Source organism: Propithecus coquereli, unplaced genomic scaffold (assembly GCF_000956105.1).
Source record: "Propithecus coquereli isolate 6110/MARCELLA unplaced genomic scaffold, Pcoq_1.0 Scaffold248, whole genome shotgun sequence".
Classification (NCBI taxonomy): Eukaryota; Metazoa; Chordata; class Mammalia; order Primates; family Indriidae; genus Propithecus; species Propithecus coquereli.
In genome coordinates this window covers 963,340-989,693 of record NW_012148041.1, presented here as the reverse complement: position 1 = coordinate 989,693, position 26,354 = coordinate 963,340, and the positions used below count along the sequence as shown (strand labels likewise).

The 26,354-nt window shown below is 46.9% G+C and overlaps 1 protein-coding gene across 1 annotated transcript in view; it reads right to left on the bottom strand.

Moving 5' to 3' along the window:
• The window catches only part of ANKS1A (ankyrin repeat and sterile alpha motif domain containing 1A), a 181,682-nt gene that overhangs the window by 31,200 nt on the left and 124,128 nt on the right, over nt 1-26,354 (bottom strand). The window contains exon 13 of the mRNA XM_012646626.1: nt 886-952. Within this exon, the coding sequence (XP_012502080.1) occupies nt 886-952 (67 nt within the window). The remainder of the gene's footprint in view (nt 1-885; nt 953-26,354) is intronic.

Below are 26,354 nucleotides of genomic sequence, written 5' to 3'. Positions count from 1 at the left end.
CTTCCTGCCAGCGCCATAGAAGCCCACGGAGGAACTAGAGGTGCCACTCGGGGCTGATAGGTCAGTCCTGGATGAAGCCTCCCAATGAGCAAGGAGTTCCTCCCCTTCGGCGCAGAGAGGCGTTTTCACTGTGAGGAGAAATGTCAGGTTCCCTCTGGGCTGCCTTTAGCCTGGATGCCAGCACTGCCTTCAGTAGCCCGGGGGAAGGGGTGTAAGAGCTGCTCTGAGAGACGCCCTAAGAACATCTCTTTGCCTGAGAACGTAACACAGTGCGATCCTATTCTCAGGTAAAACAGCTCAGATGGCCTCCCTGTTCCCTGTTTTAGAGGCAGACCTCACTCCTAGGGCTTAGAATGAAAAGAACGAGCAAAGGAGCAGTGAGAGAGAGTACAAGGGTAAGCGACCAAGTTGAGGAGAAACAGACACAAGGAGAGAAGGGCAGAGTGGCTGGACGTGAGCTGGAAGTGTGAGGCCACAGCTCGAACCCAGTGCTCTGCCACTGCCGAGCGTCAGGCCAGCAAGAGCCACGTTCTCATGAAGAGTGAGTGCCAGAGCCACCTCAGAAGCTGGGGGGACCACCGTGGAGGTGCACTCCAATTTAAGCCAATCTGAGAAAGCCTACGTTTATAAAAATAATGAATAAATGGCAATTGTTCATTTAAAAAATTTTCCTAATAGGCAGCCTAAAATTCGGTTTGTATACTTCCCCCTCAATATGTAAAAGGAGTCATGGCTCTACAAGTAACAGCAAGGTGGCCCATCTAGATTTACGAGATTCTCAATGGTGAGAGCAGGACGCCATAACCGCTCCCACCCTCTCGGAAACCGAGCCAGAAAGCAGCCCGAGGGCTGTGTTCCTCGGGAAACAGCTGCTTGGTACAGTACCTGAGATCTTCTGCTGTTCCTGAGAAAAGTCAATCCCTTCTCCAATAGAACTCATGATTTTCTCAATCTGAAATGGAAGAAAGGAACAAAGAGGACAGGCAGTCAGGCTTGAGGTAAACATTGCCAGATCGCCATGAGTGCCACTGAGGCTGACCTCCAGGTCTCCTTCAGAAGATTCCCAGGTGTGCACCAACCTGTAGGGTATCAGGATGCCCTGCTGTTCAGATCTAGAAAAACCCTTCTCTGGCCCCAGCCCAGGGAGCTGAAGGAGTGAGATCCGGGAGGGAGATGGTGACAGTCGGGGCTTAGCAGCTAGAAATGCCAAAGAGCCGCTCTTTGAAGCCATTTCTATGTCACTCCCCCAAGATCTGCTTCTCCAAGACCCAGCAGAGAGTGGGGAGAGGGTACAGCAGCAGGCCAGCCTGGCCCATGTCACCGGCCACACCAAAATCTAAATGCCACGAGAACAGAGACTTCTCGCCAGCTTTGTTCCATGCTATGCCCTAAGTGCCTAGAGCAGGACCTGGCAAATCATAGGCACCAACAGACGCCTGATGCTGCATGTGAGGGCAATTTCGAGAGCTGAGACAAGCAGTGCACCTACACACAGGAACCTCTTGGGAGCCAAGGTGATGCAGGCACATGACCCTGAATGAAGACTTTTTGCTCCCTAGAGGCCAGCAGTCCTGGATGGAGCCCTGCAATCAGGGGACAAAAGGGGCAGAGACATTTGCCCTCCCTCTGGCCCACAGCAGAGAGAGCTGGTCTCCAAGCATCCAAATGCCTCCAGCATTTTGCCCCCTGTATGGACCACCTGTCCCAGCCACCTGGCTTTGGTCACTCACTCTGGGCCAAAGCCAAGCCCCCCACTCCAGGAAACCTGGCCAGGGGCAGGCCCAGGCAGTGAGGAGGGGCCGCCTTCTCTCCCTCCCCGCCTCCTCCTTTTTGGGTTGCAGCGATAATGAGCTCATTCACTGCTTTTTTTCCAAAGAAATGAAAAGAGGACCTTTTGTACCAGGGCTTGGATGCTGTTTCCTCTAAGTGCAAGTAAGGAGCCGAGGTTTGACAATCAGAAAAACAATTCTCCAGCCAGCCTTCAGCTGGCAAAGCTGCACATCTGACACCCAGCAAAGAGCACAGAGCAAGCACCGCCTCTCCCCTCTGCAGCCGGCAGCTAAGGGAAGTATCTTCCTCTAGCCACAGAAATGACTGCTGCCTCAGGCTGGCATCTGACTGCCTGCTATGTCCCAGAGAAACACAACTCTGACTGTGGGGCAAACTGTGGGTGGGTCTCTACTCAGTGGCCCTGGCAGCCCAGGGACAGGCATCGGAAGCAGGGGGTGGGCAGCACCAGAGCAGGGTCGCACTGCCCCTCCCCTCCCTCCATGCATCCACCCTGTTCAACTGCTGCCTCCTTCAGCAAACAGCATGGTACAAGAGGGATTGGCCCACACAGACAGGCGAGTACCCTCGCCCTCACAAAGCCTCCGTTTCAAATGCACAAAAATAGGGATGGATACACTGCCTCTCATATAGGGTAGTGTGGATTAAAGACAGCACGTATATAAAGCATCTAGCCGAAGGCCTAGCTCATGGCAGATGCTCAATAAAAGGTTAGTTTGCTTTCCGCTTCTCTGCTGTCCTCTGAATGCTCCAGCCTAGTAAGATCTATTTTTAAAGTTTTAAAAATATTTTTATTTACATTTATTTTTTGACAAGTAATACATCTACATGATTCAAAATTCAAAAGATACAAAAGGTTATTCAGAGAAAAGTCTCTCTTACTCTTCTCCCAGTTGCCTAGTTCTTTTCTCTGGAGGAAACCAGTGTAACCAGTTTCTCACGCATTCTTCTAGATCTATTCTATCCACATGTAGTGGGAGAATCACCCCCACAAGCATGATTTACCACCATTCCACTTTCTGGACATGGCTCATGGTAAACAGGCGACTTAATGAATGAATGAATGAAAGTGTAGTGTCTACTTATTTAGGGCCGGCAATGAAAAAGCTGTTCTCCAAGGCCATGCAGAGTGCCAAAGTGGAAAGGGCTGACATGGAGGAGAGACTCTAAGGTATCCTTTGAAATAAAGTCAAGTCATCTGCATTATATATCTCGTTATCATCATAATCACCTGACACCCATTCCCCAGCTGGATGGTCCAATCAACATCCCCTGGCTGTGCAATTTGTGAAATTTTGCCAAAGGGCCTTTTGAAATCAGAGTGAGCAGGGCAACACCGCTGCTGCCTCTCTGCTCCACTCCTTCCTGCTTGTCTGCCCCGGGAGTCACCCTCCTGTTGGTCAGCAGAAGCCCAGGTTTCCGCAGTGGGCAGGTATGGGAACAGCTGGGAAATGCTAATGGACGTGCTCAGAACAACCGCACCCCAACCAGGAAGTGTGTTTTACTGCTCTGTGAACTGCCATAGTTAAACCGGGTTGAGACGTTCTAGCCCACAGTGAGCTCAGGGTAATCGGCAGTTTGTTGACAGCTTGTAAGCCAGAACCCCTTCCTTAGCAATTGGAACCTGCCTTGCTGGAAGGTCAGGAACAGGAGAAAAGTGGCAGTGAAGAGGTCCTATTTGGGCACTGACTGGCAGGTCCCACCCCAGCACCCAGGTAGAGCTGCCTGGGGCTGTGGAGATGGGAGGAGCTAGAGCTCTTCCCGCCAGGCCTCACCCTCCTGGCCCAGGACCAGCAGGGAGGAAATCTGATCATTTCAGTCTAGACAAAGAAGAGCGGTCAGACACAGCAGGTATCATTCTGATCTACACACTTGGTACAGTTTAACCGTTTAGGCTTGAGTTAAAAAACAATCTGACTAGGCTGCTTTCCCAGAAACATTCTGCATTTCAGGGGAAGACAGAGGCAGGTGGAGTGTAACAGAAGGGCATAGTTTAGTGTTCTCTGACGCTTTTAGAGAGAAATGGAAAATGGTCATGCTTTAATAGTACACTTTTTATGAACTGACAGAGAATCTGAGGTCAGGACTTGAAAGTTATCACCATAATGGATTCCTATATTCAAAAAAGGCTTGGAAATGTTCCATTTTCACAAAGTATTCAGGATGTGTCTCTTTGGATTCCCCTACCCCAGGCTGTATAAAACACATTCCCCATATGGCTGAAAACAAAAACAAAAACAGACTCTAGAGATACTTCTGCTCGGGCCATTTGACATCTGCTTTTTAGACCACAGGACCCTGACTGCCCATGGGCTGGCAAAGGAGGTAGGGTTCTGCATATGGAGAGGCCTCCCTGCTCTATGGCCAGGCTGCTGAGCCACGCAGACGACACCAGTCTTCTCAATGAAGACGAGGAGTCGAGAGAGGAGGAAGAAGTCCTGCTCCAAGTGTTGATGGGTTTTCTGTGTGCCAGAAAGCGTGCTAGGCATAGGCAGTCTGCAGAGGGACCACTAGTTTCTGTGCAACTTGGCTCCAAGGCCCGTGGGAAACTTCCCTTCCAGGAGGTGGTACAGATTAGAAGCAAAGGTTGTGTTTAGGGCTCTCATTTGGTGTCCCATGTGGAAGAGGATGGGAAAGGAATCACCTTCTTCCTACTTTCCTTTGGTGTGAATGGGACCACGAGAGGCGCTGCTTCTGCAATCCTCCAACAACTGAGTTGGCCCCTGACAATGAACATTCCTGAGGCGGGAGGATCACTTGAGCTCAGGAGTTTGAGACCAGCCTGAGCAAGAGCGAGACCCTGTCTCTATAAAAACAGAAAAATTAGCCGGGCGTCGCGGTGCACACCTGTGATCCCAGCTACTCAGGAGGCCTCTATCCCCTTTCTGCTGCCTGGGGAGCTGTCTGTGCCCTAGGATTTCCACATCAGTTGGAAAACAGACAGCAGTCTCCTTGGGCCTGTCCCACAGGAGACACCATCTACCTCTCCTCCTTCACTCCCGATACTTATTACCTTAGTGGTCCAGAAACACACTGTGCTTGGCACTGTTACTTCCCTGATTAACTGTTTTATCGTGTGTCCCAGAGACACTATAGAACCATTACAGGTAAGGACCCTGTTTCACATTGTCTTTCTTTTAGATCCCAGCCAGTGCTTTGTACAGAGCTGGCACACTGGAGGGATTTGGGTGACAAACAGTAACAGCTACCATCTATTAAATGCCTATGCTGGGCCAGTCATGAATACACTAGTCACTCTCACACTAACAGAGGGAAAGGGAAGGACAGCCAATGCTTTCACTACTTCTGCACCAGTGTGGATTCTCTAGGTCTCCTTCCCTCCTCATTTTCATCCTTCTCCAACCTCCGTGGGCTGTTGGCACAGAGCTGTTGCTCCCTCAAAGCACTTCACACTTCTCAACGGACAAGAACCCGAACTCCAAAATAATGTAAAGAGGTTTATTCTGAGCCAAATATGTGTGACCATGGGCCATAGAGCCATGCCCAAGAAGCCTTGAGCAAGTGGTCTTGCAGTAGTTGGGTTATAGTTTGGTTTATACATTTTGGGGAGACAGGAATTCCATGTAAAGTCATAAATCAATACATGGAAGGTGTACATTGGTTTAGTCCAAAAAGGCGGGATATCTCAAAGCAAGGGATTACAGGTTATGGTGGGTTTAAAGATTCTTTGATTTGTGAGTGGTTAAAGAAATGAAGCTTTGTCTAAAGGCTTGGAATGTTTTAAATTAAGATAAAGAAATCTGTTAATCAGAGACAAGCTGCCTGACATATACCCAGACTGAAGTGATCTGTTCAGTAAACTGACGACCTGCAGGTATGGTTTAAGCTTTGTCTTGTAACAGCCTTAGGTCTGCTAATGAGTTACACAGGGTATCTCCAAGAAGGCATGGGGGCATGACAAGACATGTCTGATTTCTCTTCTCACGGCCAGCAACTCAGCTTTAGGGTATTTCTGGGGTCCCCTTGGCCAAGAGGAGGTCCATTCAGTTAGCTGGGGGGGCCTAAGACTTTACTTAAGTCGACACATTCAACAACTACCAGCTGGCCCCTTCTCTAAGCAACCCTGCAGAGGCTCAGCTGATTGCCAAACATGTTACCCTGTTTTTCAGTGGGGAAACTGAAGCTCTATCCCATGGGCACTGCCCGCTAATGGCACTGTCTTCACTTTTGGTAAGTGCCATCGGCAGCTCAGCCTGCTTCCTGCTGCAGGAGCACTAAGTGGCAGATCCTCTCCTCAGGCTGGGCGGCCTTGCTCCGACAGAGCTCCCCACTCCCAGAGCACGGGGCTGAGAAACTGAGACTTCACCCCCTCAGCCTCACCAGATGCTCAGCGCCTTCCCATCAGGTGACTGCTGACGTCAAAACTGGTTCCTTGAGCTGTGCTGGGAACCCTAAAGACTGCTGACAGCTGCACTTGCAGGCCCAGAAACCACATAAGAATTCATCACCATCTCTGTCCTCTGCCTCTCAGCGGCAGACAGGCTCTCAGCCTAGAGTGGGCTTTGATTCCACATCTGAAAAAGGGTCACCGACCAGGGTCTGGGTAATTTTTTTCCTTCTCCTCCCAGACTGAATTGCACAAGGCCTCAGAAAAGACAAAGACGGATTGAAGTAAATTATTTGTCCTGATTTTCTAACCTTGTCAACTGTGTTTAGAGAAGGGAGGCAGGACGGGGGGTTGGCGGGGGAGTGAATAATCTATCTGCCAAAGCTCGGCTGTCCTTCCCAAGGCACAGCAGACATGGCAAGCTCCGCCAACAGGGAGGAACTTCTTTCCACAGAGCAGGCTGTTAGTCTCTGCTCACGCTGCCTCCTCACAGGGGCACTCGGATGTTACCATGTTTACTGCTGTCCCCCCAGTCCCTTCACATTTGTCACCTTCCTTCTCAATCCCCCTTTTCTTACTGGGCTAAAAGACAACAGAACTGTTTTGTTTGAAATGTGCTTTGTCCTTCTTTACTGACAAAGGCGCTGATTAAACCCGGTCCTTTGTGTTGCCCCAGGCTAGACTGGTGAAGAGAGGAAAGCGAGGATGCCCGTCTTCTGCAGTCTAAGTCTCTAGCTCCCCTCGGCCCTTCTCATTTTTGTCTCCCCTACATCTCTCCGTGACACTGTGTCTTCATCGCCAAAACACCTGACACCCACAACGTTACTAGCTAGCCCTTTTCCTGACCCAAAGGTCGGGACTTAAGCCCCAAACCTGCAACTTGACAGAAAGGCAATATGCAGACATGACGTGAGCAGGGCAAAAAGGAAATGCATGGAAACAGAACTTGCTGAATGACCTTCTCATACCGGAGCAGCCTAGTATAAAGGCGGTCTTTTACTCAAAGCCCCAAGAAACTGCTGAAAGAAGAAAAAAGTTGGGAGACCTAGATTCCAATTAACTTTATTATTGCTTGCCACATAACTCTGGGTTATGCGTCAAGTACTGGCTTTAATAAGTGGGACAAGAATCTCAAAGATTAATGAGGATTATGTATCTGGGTTCTAGTCCAATGTATGCAACCTATTTTCCTTCAAGGAGAGGAAGGCATGGGAGGCGGCAGGCACCGAAACCTCAGAAAGGCTGCAGTTATCTGAAACACTGGGCAACCTGTCTTTGGTCCTTCTTGCACCACCACCAACCTTCAAGTAGCCTTCCCTTGGTCTAGTTCTTTCACAATGTGAACTGCATTACAGTGCGCTGCACTGGTAGGCTGGCTAGGGATAAAAGCAGCCCAAAGAACAGGCCCTAAACTCAAAGTGAGAATCAATTTCCTCAGCAGTGTGGCCAGGGAAAGGGGTCCTACAGCCATCAGCTCCTCAGATTCTACAGGGGAATACCTGTCCTGTAATAGCACGGTAGTCAGATGCAGAATTTTGAGCATCGAATTATATATGCTTAAGATGCAAAGAAAAAATTATATATACTTAATACAAATACATTATCAGGATCCATTAGTTGCCTTGAGATTTCCTGTAATTTGCCACTCCTAATTACCTCTGAACTTGTATAATAAAATAGGAAGAAGATGGATAAATGAAGTTGATTAAGGCCCCAAACTTCATTTTAAGGCACTAGTTGAAATCTTTCAGATAAGACTTACACAAAAAGAGCACATACTGCATTGATTCCATTTATATGAAGTTCTAGAACAGGCAAAACTAAACTATAGTGGAAAAATACCAGAAGAGAGGGTACCAGGGCAGGGGGCTGGGTGAGGACTGATGAAGAAGGGCATGAGAGAACTTTCTGGGATGATGGTAACATTCTATATCTTGGGAATTTGGGTTACACAGATACATGTATTTGTCAAAACTCATGGAATGGCAGACTTAAGATTTATGCATTTCACTTTGTATAAATTTTACCTTCCTTCTCCCCAAAAACCTATATACAAATATTAAACTCTAGTTAATGATACATACATACACTGAAGTGTTTGGGAATAAAATATACTGACGCCTGCAACTTAACTTTGAAATGCATCAAAATATAACACGGATTGCTGAGTGGACTGAGGGTGGACAGATGAATACAGGGACGCAGCCCGTGCAGCAAAATGCTAACTACAGAACGTAGGCCCTATGTCACGGATACACAAGCAATCACTGCTCATGTGTTCTAGGTTTTCTGTACTTTGAAAATTCCCAGAATCAAATGCTGGAAAAAAATCTCAGGATCAAATCTTTTAGAGAATAACAAATTGTTTAAGATCCATACTGGTTTGAGTTTCACTTGTCAGGAACTCTGCTCAACATGCTAATAAGCAAAGACATGCCCAATAGGCCAAGGAAACAGAGAAAGGAGTGTGGGACAGCTGACTTCCCTGCCACTCCCTGTCACAAGCTCTCTGGGTGGAGGGCTCTCAGCACAGCTTCTGTGCATGGTCTGGCTTTTTCTGCTCTGGAGCCCAGGCCAACTCCAGCCCAACAGACTCATCAACTCCATTATCGGTGTTCCCAAGGACGAGGAGACACTGGGACACTGGCTCGTATTAATCAGACTCAAAAGAAATTGATCCCCACGTCAGCCAGTTACTCTAGCATGGTAAGCAGCATGTTAGAATACTTAGCTAGCAGAGTATGTTTATATGCTCTACTGCCTGAAATCAATTATATTAGGAAACCAAATACACCCTCAAAATACTGTTATGTGGTATTTTGTAGTAGTGTAGGTGTGTAGATTGTGTTGAAAGCTTATTCATCTTTCCTGAAAACTGAATTCAGGCACTCACAGCAAGGTACTCCCACCCCCACTCCGACCCTCTCCTTGGAAAGCAGTGCTGGTCACCAGTGTTGAAACTCGGCCTTGCAGGGCTGTTAGGTTCCGGGCTTCTTTCAGTGCGGTCCTCACTGCACTGAACATCAGCTGACTGTTCCCCGGTGTTCCCGTTCTTCCTCACAACCACCCTGAGGGGGAGCTAGCATTCTTCCCACTTTAAAGAGAAAACCAAAATAACGTCCACAGTCACAGCTCACAATGTGTGGCCATTGCCCAATTCACTATCTGCCTGATTCATGGAGTCCAGCTTGTTTCAGCCTAGCTTCTGTTCTATTAAAGCTCAGGGTAGAATTTCAAATATATTGGACTGAGAACACTGGAGAGGCAGTGTATAAGGGTGGAAAGAATGAGGATTTCTGAATTAAAAAACCTGGCTGGGAGTGGTGGCTCACACCTGTAATCCCAGCACTTTGGGAGGCTGAGATGGGAGGATCGCTTCAGCCCAGGAGTTCGAGCTTAGCCTGGGCAACACAGTGAGACTCTGTCTCTACAGAAAATTTTAAAAATTAGCCAAGCACGATTGTGCGCGCCTGCAGTCCCACCTACTTGGGAGGCTTAGGTGGGAGGATCGCTTGAGCCCAGGAATTGGAGTCTGCAGTGAGTGATGACCACACCACTGCACTTCAGCCTGGGTGACAGAGCAAGACCCTATCTCTTAAAAAAGAAAATAGAAATAAAGAAAACCCAAAAAACCCCACAACAACCCCAAGCTCAAATTCTGGTTCTGCTACTTAATTAGTTGTAGAAACTTGGACAAGTCACTTAACTTTGCTGACTTTCAATTTGCTCTTTCATAAAGTGTGAAAAAGTCCCTCATTCAGGGGATCATTGTTATGGGCAAATGATTGGACTTATCTTCTTTAAGCGTCAGTCTCCTCAAAGGCAAAACACAGAAACCAACACAGGACTGCTGTGAAGATCTGAGACTGTACGGAGATCTGAGTGCAGTTGTTGGTTTCCAGATGGTGCTCTAATGAGCAGTTAATTTATGAGGACTCAAATTCGGGCAAACTGTGCCCTGCCTAAAAGACACACGGTCTTCACATAATTCATTCATTCCATGAAGGACCTCATCCTAGAAGACAAGGTTCTTGCTGCTGTAAGCACAGATGGTGAGATCTGTTCCTCCTCCAAAGGCAATGACTGTCTGCTCATGTTGCTGGGAGATTTTAGTCCCTGCCATTTCCCAGGGCCATAGCAGGAGGTACTAAGAAGCCTTCTCAAATTAAGTCCTTAGGAAAACAGGGTTGAGCCTAATCGTCATTTACTTTTCACTCTGTCCTGCAAGCCACTTGGCCAGATGCAAACCTTGCTTATACTGGGAAACATCTGCAGTCCTTGTAAAACTACAGATGAACACAGCCCAACTCCCTTTCAGTTTAGAGAGACCAGAAAGGGCTCCCATTCAGGATTCACATTCATCTGGTTCCAGAGTAAACAGAATTCTACCTAAAAAACAAGTTAATCAAAACCCAGGTTTCTTTGTTTTTTTTTTTTTTAAAGGTAAACTAGAGGGAAAGGGCTTCCTTCTGGCAGAAAATGTTTAGAACGTGCTGTGTGAACAATGGCTCACTTCCTGGACACTCAGCTGGAGGCAGCTTCTCCATTCAGGACAAAATGTTTCATGTGAGGGAGGCGCCTTTCTGCAAGGCAGCTCTTAGGCCGGAACCTGGAGGAACTAAGACAACACAGAAGGGAGCAGAGGGAGCAGGGGTGGGGGCTGGAGGGCTTGGTGCTGCCTCCATCCCTCACACTTCAGAGAGAGCTGGCGCCCACAGGGCAGGGTTGGCAGGTGGTGAAATATGCAGAGTTTGTGGCATCAGCTAGCAGCCTGTGAGCAAGGTGCTTGCACCCCGCAGCCTCAGCTTGGTCATCTGCAACAGGGGTAACAACACCTCGCTTGCAAGTCTGTTAATGACCTCCACTCAACTGCCCTGCCAATTAGCCAGCTGGGTGCCATCTATTCCCTCAGTGAACTGCACCAACGCTGTTCGTGTCCACAGCGCAAGCGCCCTCGCACACCCGTGCCCTCCCACTCCCACCTACCCAGTGCTATCCTTACCAAGAATCAGCTGGGATCATTTCCAAAACTGCTTAGGATGGTTATATTTGTTGACGAAAATAGAAAATTTAACTAAACATTACATGAATGATGAAACAAGCGCAAAAGAGCTATTTCTGTGACCAAGTAGATTCTTTGAAGAGACTCAATCATGAGGTCATTTTCAAAAATGTGCTCTTGAATTAAGTGTGGCTGGAGAAACAACTTGTAAAAAATTCTGAAAGAATTCTACGCTCAGATTGCTTCACAAGTGGCTAAATTCTGGCTTTCCTTTTACAAAACAAACTGGAAACTTTAGTCAATGGTGTTTTATGGATGTGGTTTGTGTCACAAAAAGAGGACAGGGGACTCAAAATGAGCAGATCCACACTGAAAGAAAAGGCCCTAGCTTCACATCAAAAGACTGAGATGCACGTGTATCCATTTGGAGTAAATTAAAATGTTTGTATTCCTTTTAAAAATGACTTCCTCCTTTAAGAGGGTTTTGTAATTAACCAAACAACCCCATCCCAAGTGGCCATGTGACAGAGAGGCTTCTGTTGGAACAATGTACCTGTGGACAGCCCCAGCGGGGAGCTGGAGGCAGCACCTGATAAACAAGACAGCTGCTGTCATCAGCACTGGAGCTTCTCCACAGAACTGCTCCAACCACCGGCACTATCAAGTAAGTCTTAAATCCCAAAGATACAGAACCCCTGTCTGGCTCGTAAACAATCCTAGGTGACTCCCGGAATACTTTCAGTCCACCCTCTTCCTCATCACAGTTCCTGCTAGAACAATGCTTACACTTTCCTTGATTGCTGCCTCCACCCAGGGCCATCCAGCAGGGCTGTGTGATCTCCAGGTTACAGACCACAGGCTTTAGTGAGTCACCGGCTCTTATAGTCTGTCAACTCGGAGGCTACCTCCTTAAGCAGGGCAGCTTCCAGCTTCCATTCACCTGCATACAGCAGGCGGTGAACAGGAACTGCCCTCAGGCCACCCAGTTCTCAAGCTGGGAGCACAGAGTCAGAACGCCGAGAAGTTAACTAAGACCCTTCCCCCAAACACGGTTCTCCTACCCTGGCAGACCGTGGGGCAGAGCAGCAGAAGCAACTGGAGTCCTCCAAGTCTCACAGACACATTCTGAAGCTCGAGGGCTCCAAGGTCATCCAAAAGAAAACGTCTGAGCTAGGAACTAATGTGTATCCGGCCCCACCTGCAACCCCATCAGGGAGTACAAAAAATTATGGAAATAACATCCCTGCGTCCCCAAATATAATCACGGAGGGTAAGATACATGGAGATGCTTTGCAGGAATGACAAGGTACATAGAAGACAACTATTTTCGGGGTAAGAAAGCAGAGCTAAGGAGTACAGACGCGAGTGTACTTGATGCCTGACCCTGGCTGGAAGCCTGATGGTGACTCCACTTATCCCCCACCCTCTAAGCCACACCGCTGCTGCTCCTGGGGAGCGCAAGCTCAGGCCTGGCAGGCCCGTGCCTCCTCTGCAGCCGCCTAACTCTTCCCGCTGTAATACCTTCCAGCATCAGTTCAAGTACCTGTGCTCTTCCATGGCGTGTGTGGTCTAAGGAAGTTTTCAGAGTCAGAGCAAAGCTTTGTCCCTTTGGCAGAATGCGTAACCTACCTAACCCTCCTCTGTAAAGAGGAATGCTAATGCCCGCTTTACAGTATGCTATGGGAATTACATGCAATGACACAGGCAGGGTGGCTGGCACGCAGCAAGCACCTGATGGGCACAGGGCCATGTCAGCACCCTCTGTGGACTGGCTGCATTAAAGGCCTCTGCTTTAGAATTCCTGCAGCAGAGGCAGGCGGGCTGCACCACACATACATAAGCTCCGAGGATGGGTCCTAGTCCTTCGACACATGTGCATGCCTCTTCAGCTTTTTTTGTAGTTCCCACTCCGCTCCTACCAGGTACTGAGCACTAGGTGGGCTTAGTTGATGCCCAGTGGAAAAACATACAAAGACCTTTTAAGCGGTCACGCCCTAACTGATTCTTAGGGAGGAGTATGTTTAGGACATACCTCTTTCTTGGATCTGATATTTTATTCCGAAGAGGAAATGAGAGCAGGACAGTCGTGGCTCCCTCCGCAGATTTGTGGCATCTTTCCACCTAGAATTTCTCCAATTGCACCCTCACTGCCACACTGCTAAGTTCCTGTGTCAACATCTCTTATATTGGCCTCATGCTGACCTCAACCACAAGACTTTAAAAAAATGAAATGCACTTTGGGAGGCCAAGGTGGGAAAATTGCTTGAGGCCAGGAGTTCAAGACCAGCCTGGGCAACAAAGCGAGACTCCGTCTCTACAAAAAATAGAAAAATGAGCTGGGCATGGAGGCGTGTGCCTAGAATCCCAGCTACTCAGAAGGCTGAGGTGGGAGGATCACTTGAGCCCAGGAGTTTGAGGTTGCGTGAGCCGTGACTGCACCACTGCACTCTAGCCTGGGCAACAGAGTCAGACCCCATCTGGGGAAAAAAAAGGAAAGAAAAGAAAGAAAGGAAAGACAGAAAGAAAGAAATGTTTCTTAAATTCCAAAGAACATATTTTATAATACCGTGATTTCAGTAACAATAAATGACCCATCCGCATGCCAACCACCTGGTTTAAGAAATAGAACATGCCTTTCCTGGCATCACCCTGCCCTCTTCCCTGCTCCAAGGCCACCACCGTACTGAATTAACTGTTATCATTCTCTTGCTTTTTTAAAATTTACATCATCTACATCAATATTCCTAAACAATACAAGTCCTATTTTTTTTCTAGGTAAAGTGGACAGGAGCACAACCTGATGTCCCTGAGGCAGTCCAATAGGTTCTGGGACACAAGCTCAGAGAAAGGGACTCCGTTTAGCTGGTGACAAACTGTGAGACCACAGAAAGACCCAGCATCTGAGGAAACAGTGGTGCTGGTAAACAGAGAGCAATAAGCCCTGGCTTCTTGTTGGGCTGGCGGTGAGGACTCCTGAGAAAATCCATTCCCCATATGGGCGGCAACACGCCACAAGCTGGGGGGTAAACTTCATGTTAACACTCAACCACATGGGATAACCAGAAAGAACACAGCCTTTGCAAAATAGGCTCAGTGAAGACTGCTTGCCTAGGATAAGGCCCTGTGGACTTATACTCTTGGGTTTGCTGGCAAGGGAGTCTTGCAAGTTGCAATTATGGAGTACATGAATTTTCTCAGGAAAGACATCAAGAAAAGTGGCACGCAGGGAGAGGAAAGGCAAAAAAGATGGCCACACAACCCTCTCCACTCTGTGAGACCTTTGCATTGGGAGATCCCTGGGCCACCCACCCTTCAAAGAATCACCTCCGGCCTCAGCCTGCACGAAGATTCCAGGGCAACCAAAGCCCACCAGTCTCAGCTATTTTGTAAGCATTGATCCCTGCCAAGAACTGTTCTCTCGGGACTTTGTATGTATGCCTGAGAGGTAGGGCCCTTCAGAAAAGGAGGGGGAGCTGCAAGCTCAAGACAACATCTAGAGATGGGTCAGAGGAACCACGGAAAGATCTAGTTTATTAATGTTTGACTAAAACCCAGGACAAGTATTTTAATATTTCTCATAACTTTTTAACATCCCCACTGTTGGCTATCTATTGGCTATTTTCTGTAAACCTCTCAATTTCCCATTTTTAACAATGAATAAAATCTTAAGAGGGGACTGTGTGCTTTTTTCAGATATAGCAAAACTGGGGAGACACTGGAAAGCCTTGTTCCTCCCCACAGAGTTCTGGGATACGAGGAAAGAGGGAGGCAGAGCACGGGTGGGCAGCACGAACAGGGGCATCAATCCCTGAGGTCTGTGGGAGAGAAGTAAGGGCTGAAGGGGAAGCTTACTGGGACCCCAGAGTCCCTGGCAAAAGGTCAGGGGTCCCAGGCTGGGCTTCCCAGCTCCACTGTTAACTGGGGTGCAGGAACCTTGTCATCTAAGATTCTACCTCCTGTAGAATCAAACGATTCTGAGCAATAGTTGAGCGATAGTTGAGCAATAGTTAACGGCTGTAGAGAGAGCGTAAGTTCAGTCTGTAGGAAGTGATCAACAAGAGACTTGTTTTTCTCAAACACCTTTGAGCTCAGGCTATGTGTGTCTGTGTGTGTACATGCATCAGAATCTCAAATATGCCCCTACACAGTTGGAAGTAAACAGGATGGCTCTAGTCAAAACTGCGAAGTACAAAACCTCTAACCTTTTTTTCCCCTTTGCTCCCAAAAGTGGGAATAAGTGAGAACAGCTGGTATAGGGACCAACAAACTCAGTCCTTGGGCTCTTACCACCACACCAATGGGAACGGAGGACAGGAAGACAAGGGCCACAGGAGGCAGAAAGCTGCAGATTCAGCAAGCAGAGACCTTAGATATCACCCACATGAATCTCTCGGCTTCGCAGGTGAGGAAACTAAGGCCCAGAGAAGTTAAATAATTTAACCAAGGTAACAAGACTGGCAATGTAGGGCCTAAACCTTGCTTCTTGCCTCTGCCAAGACTCCCCACTGATTTTGCAACTGGGAAAGTGGCAGAACACGGAGCAGCCCTTGGTGAAGATACTTGCTATGCACTGAATTGTATTCCCAAATCCATGTGCTGAAGCCCAAACCTCCAATGCGAAAGTATCTGGAGAGGGGGCCTTTGAGAGGTAATTAGGGTTAGATGAAGACATGAGGTAGGCTTTGTAAGAAGAGAGAGAGAGAGATCTGGCTCTCTGCCACGTGAGGACGCAGTGAGAAGGCAGCTTTCTACAAGCCAGGGGAAGGGCCCTTGCCCAGAGGCAAAGTGGCTGGCAGCGTGATCCTGGACTTCTCAGCTGCCACAACTATGAGAAATGAATGTCTGCTGTTTAAGCCACCCGGTCTATGGCATTTTGTTACAGCACCTGAGCTGACTAATACAACACTTTAGCTTCCAGAGGGCTGAACCCTCAAGGAAAAAGACTTGAGGAAAATTAAGCTTCCTCACTCTCCCCTCTCCACGTCCCCGGGAGAAAGGCACGCTTGCCTCCTTCAGGAGAACGGCTTCCATGCAGAGCACTGCCCTGTCCCACTTCAGCAGGGAGACGCATGGCAGTGGGCTCTACACTGGGCAAGTTTGTGGGCCATGTTTTCCCTATAATTGGGAGGAATGGGAATGCTATGAGGTTGTGAACTTTTCATCATGTCAGATAAGGACTTTAAAATTAACATGATGGGTAGTAAGATCTTTGTGACGATAGAATAGTTCTAAACCTCGATTGTGGTGGTGATTACATGAACATGATTAAAACACACAGAACTACACACACATACACACACACACAAAACTGGTGAAATGTGAATAAGGTTCTGGGATTGTTCCAATGTCAGTTTCCTGGCTTCGATATTGTTCTAGAGTTATGTGAAATGTTGCCATTGGCAGCAACTGGGTGAAGGGTACTGATTAAAGGACTTCTCTGTGCTATTTCTACAACTTCCTGTGAATCTATAAGTATTTCAAAACAAAAAATTTGAATAAAGTATTTAGAAATTAACATGAAAACTATCCCTTTGTTTTATAAAAGAAAGGACAACTAAAGTAGTAATATAAAAAAAGGGAAAGAGGATGAACAGACTCAGAATAAAGGCAGCTGACAACCAAACACCACCAGCACCACGACATTCCTCACTGTCCTTAATTTTCTCCTTCTAGTACGGACCAGTCAAAACTGTGCGAAGATGATCTCAGCAAGAACGCAATACCCCAGCCTCCCCGGCCTCCCCAGCCGGGCAAGCAGACAATGCGCCGGTGGCCGCACCCAGAGGGAGGCCTGGGTAAAAGCTCCCCTTCTTCCCAGCCCCTGGTTGGCTTCTGACAGTTCTCTGTTGCCCACAGAGACTGGAAAACAACAGTGGGACAGGATGAGAGTAGGGGTTGGAGCTGGAGGAAGGGGCAAGCTGGCAAGAAATTTAAGTTTTGCTTCTGCCTCTTACCAGTGTCCAGAACTCTCTGCTTTCCTCTTTTCCTCCACCAGAGCCAAGAGACCCGAAGCCAGCCATCTATGTGCCCCAGGTTTTTTCATTCACTCCATCTGTCCTCTCCCTGGTCCGACAGAGACCCAGAGTATGTTCCCACAGCGCCCTCTCCCTGTCTCCTGCCACCACCCTTGGCACCTGCTCTCGGATCCTGAGTGCTTGTCTGCTCACATCCCCTCCAGAACAGGGACCTGAGGGGCAAGCCCTTCCTGTGCTAAGACAGCAGTGGGTTCCTCAAAGGCTTGGCACAGGGGACAGTGCACATAAGAATGCCTGAGAAGCCTCAGCCTGAGACCACTGATGGGGGGTAGAGCAGACGCTGTCAGCACCTGCCTATATGCTCTTGGCATTCATTTCCAAGACCGCCAATCTGCCAGTTTCCAATTGCAAGCACCTGTGACTCTCTGAGCAGTTTCTCAGGTACAGAGCCCTCCAGGCCTGTACACTGGGTAGAATGGAAGTGCCGGGGGATTAATGTCCTGCCCCTGCTCCCAGGAGGGGAGCAGCTCTCATCCAGACTGAGTGAAAGTAGCAGATAAATAGCCCTGCTCCCTCGACCCTAAGTAACTTTGAGTCTCCCAGAGTTTCCCAGCAGGTCTGAGCCCCAGGGCCCAACTGGTAACTGCTTGATAACAAACCCTTCGTTGGTTTCCTTTCTTTCTCACTCCCCCACTTCCCTATCAGTGCTTCCTTGGATAGCTCCCCAAATAAAACTATTTGCATTTAAATCCTGCTTTTGAGGGAACTTAACCTAAGATAGGTGGTCAAAGGAAACCCCCAATAATTGGGAAATTAGAGCCAGAATTTCAAATATGGATGAGTGTATCTCTGTGGGTGTCTGAAGAATGTACATCTGTGTAATGAGAAAAATCGCTAACAGTAAGGCCGCTAGCAGATACTAGAAAGCTAATAGGGAAAAAAACTATAAAAACTTCATTTGCCTGGGTAATACCCATCATGGTCATTTATATGAACCACTTTTCATTTGCCTAATTACTACTGGCACAATAACTATTACGTATATATTAAATGTGTCAGATAAAACTTGCATTAAATTTTATTTGATTGCTAGTGTTATGCAACCCTATGCTTGGTTCCAGTGTGTTGATAACTGGGTGTTCACACTGCATAGTCTGTTCATGAGTAGAGGGAACACTGTTGGGACTTAGTGCTTAGAGCTTGCACGATAGTCACCAGGAGAGCTTGTTAAAACATGGCTGGGCCCTGGCCCCAGAGTTTCTAATTCAAGGAAGCCTGCAGGAGGAGGGGAGAACTTGCATTTCTAACAAGTTCCCAGGGGAAGGTGATGCTGCTGCTTTGCAATCACACTTTGAGAACCACTGCTTTAAAGTACCATAGGCCAGGCCTGGTGGCTCACGCCTGTGATCTGAGCACTCTGGGAGGCTGAAGACGAGAGGATCACCTGAGCTCAGGAGTTCAAGACCAGCCTGAGCAAGAGCGAGACCCCATCTCTACTAAAAATAGAAAAAATTAGCCAGGCGTGGCAGCGTGCGCCTGTAGTCCCAGCTACTTGGGAGGCTGAGGCAGAAGGATCACTTGAGTCCTGGAGTTTGAGGTTGCTGTGAGCTAGGCTGATGCCATGGCACTCTAGCCCAGGTGACAGAGTGAGACTCTGTCTCAAAATAAATAAAGTACTACAAATGAAAGAAAGGAAGAACTACAGGGTTAAACTTTCCAGTTGGCATTAACAACATGAAGGTTAACCATCTGTGTACTATTTCAAGAAAAGAATGGAATCTTCTAACACTCTACATCAGTCACTGAACCAAACCAGATTTGGTATGCTGACAGTTTAAACCAAAAAAGGTAAACACCACCACTCTGTTACTCAAACAAATGCCAAGAGACCTGGGTTTGCTCATTTATTCAACAAGCAGGTATCAAGCACCCAGTCTGTGCCAAAGATGTTGCTAGGCAACAGAGCTTTGGGTGCTGTCAAAGGTGGTCACATATTCTATGGGCCTCAATTTCCTAACCTGTAAAGGAGAGAACTCATATTTAGGGAATGTTTTGGCTCTGATGTTTTACAATGAAAACCAAGGTACCATCACAGCTCAAAGCAAAAATATTCTGCCTAGCTGTGTGGGTAACGTGACATCAAATGTGAGTAAGGTCCTAGATGCACCAACAGGCCAACTGTGACACGGCAGGTGAAGCCCTGGCAGCAGTCCTGGCCCTGAGACCCTTCTGTCTGGTCAGAGCCCAATTTAATTCAACGAATTCCCCAATTAAAGGTGCTGCCATGGTAAGTTAGTATTATGCCCAATACCAACCAAAGAATGTAAAAGCACCCAGCATGAAATCCATGTTCATAATTGGTACTCCCCTGATATAGTATGACATTTAATCACTCCACCAGCTGAAGGGAAAACCAGAACGGCTCACGAGAATTATGGATGCTATGATAATCTCCTCAACTGGGGTTTTAAATGAACCTTGTGCTAACAGCTTTCCTGCTCTGAATGTAAAGCAGGAGGCGAGTGGAGGGAGAGGGGGCAGCCACCTGTGAAGGGCAGTCACTGATGACACTGCTCTGTATTTCGGAGAGGCCTGGCTTCTGAACGAAGCCGACAAGCACTGACCTTCTAGACTCCACAGGGAAACCTGCAGGAAACACTCTCGTTTTATTATGTTTTACAGACAGACAAACTGATAGCCGGAGCGACCAATAAATCAGCTGCGGACCTGAGAAGAGAAGTGAGGCTGTCTGATTTCTGACTGCCCTGGGCTGGCCCCTCCAATCAGCATGCAACCAGGCTTGAGGCAGAACTCAGTTAAGGAACTCAGTGACAACAAATATCTGCCCCAGGACCCATACATCAATGTGACGTGAGGGCTAAACAGGAGGAGACAGAGGCCAGCGATGACGGTGTCAAGGAGGGACCAAGAGGCTGGGGCACATTTACCCAGCTATAAGCTCCTGCCAAGCCATCACAAACAAAAGTATAACATCTTCTCAGTCTTACTTCACGATAAATAAAGCATACCGAGGAAACTCTTCTTGTTGGTCTAATGCATAAAACTTAGGAGGAAACAGTAAAGCACACCATTCAGACAAGCACCTGGTGCCGACTGTCCGTCAGACTGCTGCTCTTAAGCCCCCTCTACATAGAGTTTAGGAGCCACCCAACCTCCCTCAAGGAAACGCCCTCAGAAAAAGAATTGTGTCCTTTAACTCTGTGTCCTGCCCTGGGCACGACGCCTGACACATCACTGGCACCTAGTAAATACCTGCCTGGTCAGCCGCTGGCAGTGTGGCTGGGAGCAGGGCTCCGCGGAGGCCAGCCAGCGCCTTTTTGCCTGTTACTCAGGGCAAGACTGTTCCCAAGCCAACATTTTCCTCCTGCTCGCAGGGTAATGAGTCCCGCAGGCTTACTACTACCCATGTCAAGTGAGCCGTTTCCTTCATTTGTTCTAAAATGCCTCCTTTAAGTTTTTGAGTCTGTGTTTTAGCTCAGGATGCCAGTTCTCAGGATCAAGGCTGTGCTTAGCCTATTTGTCCTTCTGTGATGTCACAGGTATCAATCATCGCTCGGCTCGGGCTTCCTCTCTTTGGACTCACCTCTGTAGATTTGATTGCCTCTGACCAAGCTCACCTCAGATTTACGATGTTTCATTTCCTTTTTCTAGCCCAACACTGAAGAAATATAGACACAATTACCTTATTACATAAAAGTTAGCAAATGATGCAATGATATTGGCCTGAGTCATAAGAAGCCCACAAAGGCTTGGAAATGTATTTTAATTAATACAAGTGAGAGGCATTGTCTAAACTAAAGCAAATAAAGGGCACAGCACAAACTTGACAGGGGTACACGGTGTTCCCCAAATGCAGACAGAACTTCCCACAGGCCTGGTCTGGACCCAATTCACTTGTTTCCGACACTCTGACTGATGTCAATGAGTGACCTACAGGTCTGCTTGCCCTCCCCAGTGCCACTTACTGTGTCCCTGAGAAACAGGTCTGGATGGGGCCAAAGCTGGTCTTAAACCATTCACTTTCCAAATGTGTCTTGGGTTTGACTCCAGACAGAGAAACAAACATTCAGAGAGAAAAGAACCAAAACATTCATTGTGATGTCAAAATAGAAACTACCCACAAACACTGATACACATTTCGCAAGGGACCACTGCAGTGAAATAAACACAAGCATGCTGTTCCTTGGAAAAGAAAAAGCAACACTAAGCACAAAAAAAGAATACCAAGGAAGCAAATTAATACACCTTTAAGAAACTCAGGGCAGACACATCCATGGTCCAGGGTGAGCCCCCAGCATTAGTGGGTGCTCAGTAAATGTTGCTTTGTGGAATGACTGACCAAAGGAACTGTGAGTGTTAACACTACTGTTGACTTCAAATAAGTACCTTAGTGGAGCTCTCTCCCAGGAATGGGGCCTGATCCTGCCGGATCCAGTCCGCTCAGGTCCACCTGGGGAAGTGGACCCTCTCCAGAGCACAGAGAGACACTAACGCATCTCTGCATGAGGACCAATAGATTCGTTCTTCACTGGGATTAATCTGTTTCCATCCTCGAGGGTATGGGAGATTTTACATTGAAATCTTTGTCAGCAGTGAAACAAACGCATCCATCACCAAGCTCCAGCCTCAGAAACTGCAGTTCTTGAGTTGTTGCCCAGGATGAAAAAAGGCCAAATCTAATTGAACCTTCAGGAGGAATTTAGCACAGAGAAACAGCGTTATCTGAACTGGAGCATGGCCAGACCTCTGGGTTAATATCCCAACAGGGGAGACTCATCAAGGAACTTTTTTCTGGATCGGCAGCAATATTTCTGATTTTCGAAAAAAATGGGCTTTGGAAAATTTCCTCTTTAAACCAAATTAATTCCACCAGCATCATATGTCTGAGATGCTAACTCTGCTCTATCGAATAAGTGCCTATGAAGCCCATAAATGGCTTTAAACACATGGATCCAGCTGAGGATTTGTTTAGTTATGCATTTGCTCTGCTGCAGCAAGTCCTTCTAGAGACGCATGGGGACAGATGGAGCTATGTGGCAGGAGCTGACATTCTAAGGTGTCGGTCTCTAAGGCTGAGGCAAGAGGATCACTTGAGCCCAGGACATTATTACTTGAGCCCTGTGACATTATTACAGGGGTTTCTATTTTCACATTCTTTATAAATGTTAACTGTTTTACGTATGGGGGAGGGGCAAAAACCTACCTAATGGGTACAGTAAACATTATTTGGGTGATGGGCATACTAATAGCCCTGACTCAAGCATTACAAAAGCTACCCATGTAACAAAAACATTTGTAGCCCCTTAATATTTTAGAAAAAAAAAGTATAGGAGGGCTTATCTCTAAATAAATAAATGTCAAATTCAACCCCTCCTTTCTAAACCACATTTCAGTAAAACAATATTTTAAATTTTAAAAAATGAGGTAGGGGGAGATTAATCTATCAAATTAAGTAAGAAATTCATAAAACATTAGCAGCACACCTCTCCTGAAACCTGTAAACTTCTGTGCTCCTATCTGTGAAGCAAACTATTCTGAATACTCTGGAATCCCTCAGTTATGGTATAAAAGGGCTATTACTTATTACTAGAGAATGAAAAAGAAAATAAAATTCAAAATTTAAGAGCGAGGTGAAGGAAAAGGACCTAATTATTACATCTCCCTCAAGAAGAGAAAGAGAGATACCGATCTATGTCCAAGGTCTTTAGCAATCCACACCCTGAGTCTTTGGAGAGACCACATTTTAAGGACTCAGGACGTCACACATCCTTCTGAGTCCTTAATCATTCGCTCACACTTCTAAGTGCCCGTTCTGGGCTGGGAGGCTGAGGGCTTGTAGAAACGAACTGTGCTCACTACCCTTGCAAGGCCTCCAAGCTGGCTGGGGAGCTGGGCCACCCGCACAGACAAGATCAGCAGCGCACGAGGTGCCAAACTGGTGCCTGAGGAGGGACCTCTGCAATCTCAAATGTAAGGAGGCAAGTTTTATGGCAGAGACATGACCCCATCCTCTCCCTGAAATGGCCCCCACCCCCATCACTGCACCCCAGGCTAACTCCTTTGGTCTCCCCAGGCCTGACTGCTCTTGGCCACAGAGAGGGGCCTTCTTGCCAGTCCATCTAACGGGGCCTCGCCCCGTCTCCCACCTTGCACAGCACTCTGCTCTATTTCTTCAGGAGCACTTATTTCCATTTGTGATAATATTTTTGTTTGTACTGGTTTAATACCTCTCCCTTTAGACTGTAAGTCCCTCACAAGCTGGGTGTTAACTTTATGATTCCATTGCTGTAGGCCCAGCCCTCAGAACAACGCCAGGCCACAGTAGGCTCTCGATAAATGTGGTGACTGACTGACTGAGCCTTTAACAAAGGGTGGAATGTCAACAAAAAGAAACGAGAAAGCCGTCAGAATAGGAAAACAAATATAAACCAAACTGTAGAGGAAAACAGTGAGTAAAGGGATTGACTGGCCAGAAAAATAAGGTATAAGATGAAAGAGAAAGCCAGTTATAGAGGCTGGACCGCAGGGTCATTCTCTGGAGAAGCGTGAATTCCAGGCTGAGGAGTTTGGACTTTGTATTGCAGCAACAGGGAACCAAGGAAGGTGTTTAGCCAGAGGAGGGTAATGGGAATTATATTTTAGGAACACGATAAGGCAGCCACAAGCCAGATGCACTAGAGAAGCCCAGAGGCACACAGGGGAATACTGAGTGGCAGTTGTTGAGGAGATCCTAGGCAGGTGAGTGGGAGGGGAAGGAGGAGAGAGATTTGGGGAGAAACCTTAGTGACTGACACACGACGGGGAGAAGAGGAAGGTTCAGAGTCAAGGGCACACAAGGGCGTGAGCTTCCCTTTACAGGGCTTGGCTTGGGGCCATTTTTACAACACAAGCTTTCCCAGTCGCCATCTGTCCTTTTGAATTCAAATGAAAAACTGGTACAAAAGTATCTTTACCTTCAAATTAAGATCATGATGAGACATGTAGCTGCCAAGAAATACCCAAGAAAGACTCATGGGCCCAGAGCAGGACAATTATGCAGTTAGGTGGAGAGGTAGTCACTGTCATGTGATGGGGCACTGGGAAAACCTACATTGATTTTGCCAAAAAGCACAATTGGGGAGAGGCTGAGTCACATCTCCCAGGTAGAAATCACAGGAGGAAGCTTCAAGAGGAAACAAGAACCTCCACTCACTCCACAAAGCAGCTTCGGTATGGCTTCCTCATGGGGGTGTGGCAGCTCTGGAAGCCTCATGCACACTGTCCTTGATGTGGGCTCACTGACAGATTGAGCCCTGAATTTTTCAGGAAAGTAGGATGCATGAAACTCCCTGATGAAGCATTACCCGGTGCCATGTGACAAGTAAAATCTCATCGTTATATACAGTGCAATGTACATTATGTGCAAGCATTTGTAATGATGCCACACACTTTCAAGAGGACATTCAGAGAATGGCCAGGACAGAAGCAGTTTGAGAACGAGTCATCTGAGGAGAGGGAGAAGAAACTGGGGTGCCTGGCAAGGAAGCAATAAGGTTTGAGGATGGGAGGACCTAACTGCAGCTTCAAATATCTGAACAACCATTACGGAGGACAGGGTGTATGACTCACCCAGAAGAAAGAACCAGAACCGATGGTGCACAAGTCATAGATTTCAGCTGGAAATAAGAAAAGACTTTCCATGATTTCACAGACATAATGGAAGACGGCAGAGGGGGTCACCTAGGGTTTACAATCAAAAGCTGGAAGATCATTTTTAGAGAACATGGAAGAGATTTTGTTCATAAGGGAGTGGGACTAGATGGTAACTAAGATTTTTCCCAAATTCTTTTTTTTTTTTTTGAGAGAGAGTCTCGCTGCTGCCCATGCTTGAGTGCCGTGGCATCGGCCTAGCTCACAGCAACCTCAAACTCCTGGGCTCAAGCAATCCAACTGCCTCAGCCTCCCGAGTAGCTGGGACTACAGGTATGGGCCATCATGCCCGGCTAATTTTTTCTATATATTTTTAGTTGTCCGGCTAATTTCTTTCTATTTTTAGTAGAGATGGGGCCTCATTTTTGCTCAGGCTGGTCTCGAACTCCTGACCTCGAGCAATCCTCCTGCCTTGGCCTCCCAGGGTGCTAGGACTACAGGCGTGAGCCACTGCACCCGGCCTCAAATTCTTGATTTGAGAATTTGCTGGAAATCACCACCACAATTTGCAAGTCACAAAAGAAGAACCCAACAACCCACCATTTTGGATAGCAGTAAAGGGCAGGAATGTGTGAGTCTTAATAGCAAAAATGATGGGCACGGTGGCTTGCATATGCAGTCCCAGTACTCCAGAGACTGAGTGACAACATTGCTTGAGCCCAGGATTTTAAGACCAGCCTGGCCAACAAAAGGAGAAGGTATCTCAAAAAAAAAAAAAAAAAGTGAAAAGGAAACTCAAGCTTCTCTCAGGAGGCCCCTTTCCCAAGCTGCTTTTCCTCACTCACAAACAAATTATCTTTCTGGAGCTGGAGGGGAAAAGTAGGATAGGGCTGCAATAATTGGGTTGAAACAAAAGGAAACGAAAAATGAACTGCTAACTAACTAATGCCAAAACAAAAATTTAGCTCACCTATTAAATATATTCTAAACACAATCTTGTTAAGACTTAGAAGACGTTGCTCCAACTGCTTTCCCTCATTTGTCCACCCTAATCCCTCACGCAAGTCATTTTGGCTCTCAAAACTTTAGTTTCCTCACCTGGAAAGCAATCAAATAGTGAGCCAGATCAAATTGTTCCTAACAATCGATGGAATGCTTAACACTCTTTATGTCAAAATAAATTCCAGAAGAAACAAAGATTTAAACCTGAAAAATGAAACTGTAAAAGTACTAGAAGGAAATAAATTGTTTTTTGTAATCTTAGAGTAGGGAAGGTCTTTTTTTTAACTAGGACACAAAATCCAGAAGACATTCAAGAAAAGATTGATAGATTTAATTATATAAAAATTCTAAATTTCTGCATGTTAAAAAAACCCACAAAATGCCATAAAACCAAAAGGCAATTCACATCACAAAGGGCTAATCTCTTCAAACATAAAGAGCTACAAATTAGTATTGAAATAGATCAATTTGACAAAAACAAGAGAACAGAAAAGAAAAAGAACCAAGAAAATAGTGTTTTTTAAACATATGAAAAGATGTCTACCTCACTCATAATAAGAGACATATACTTTAAAACTATACCAAGGTA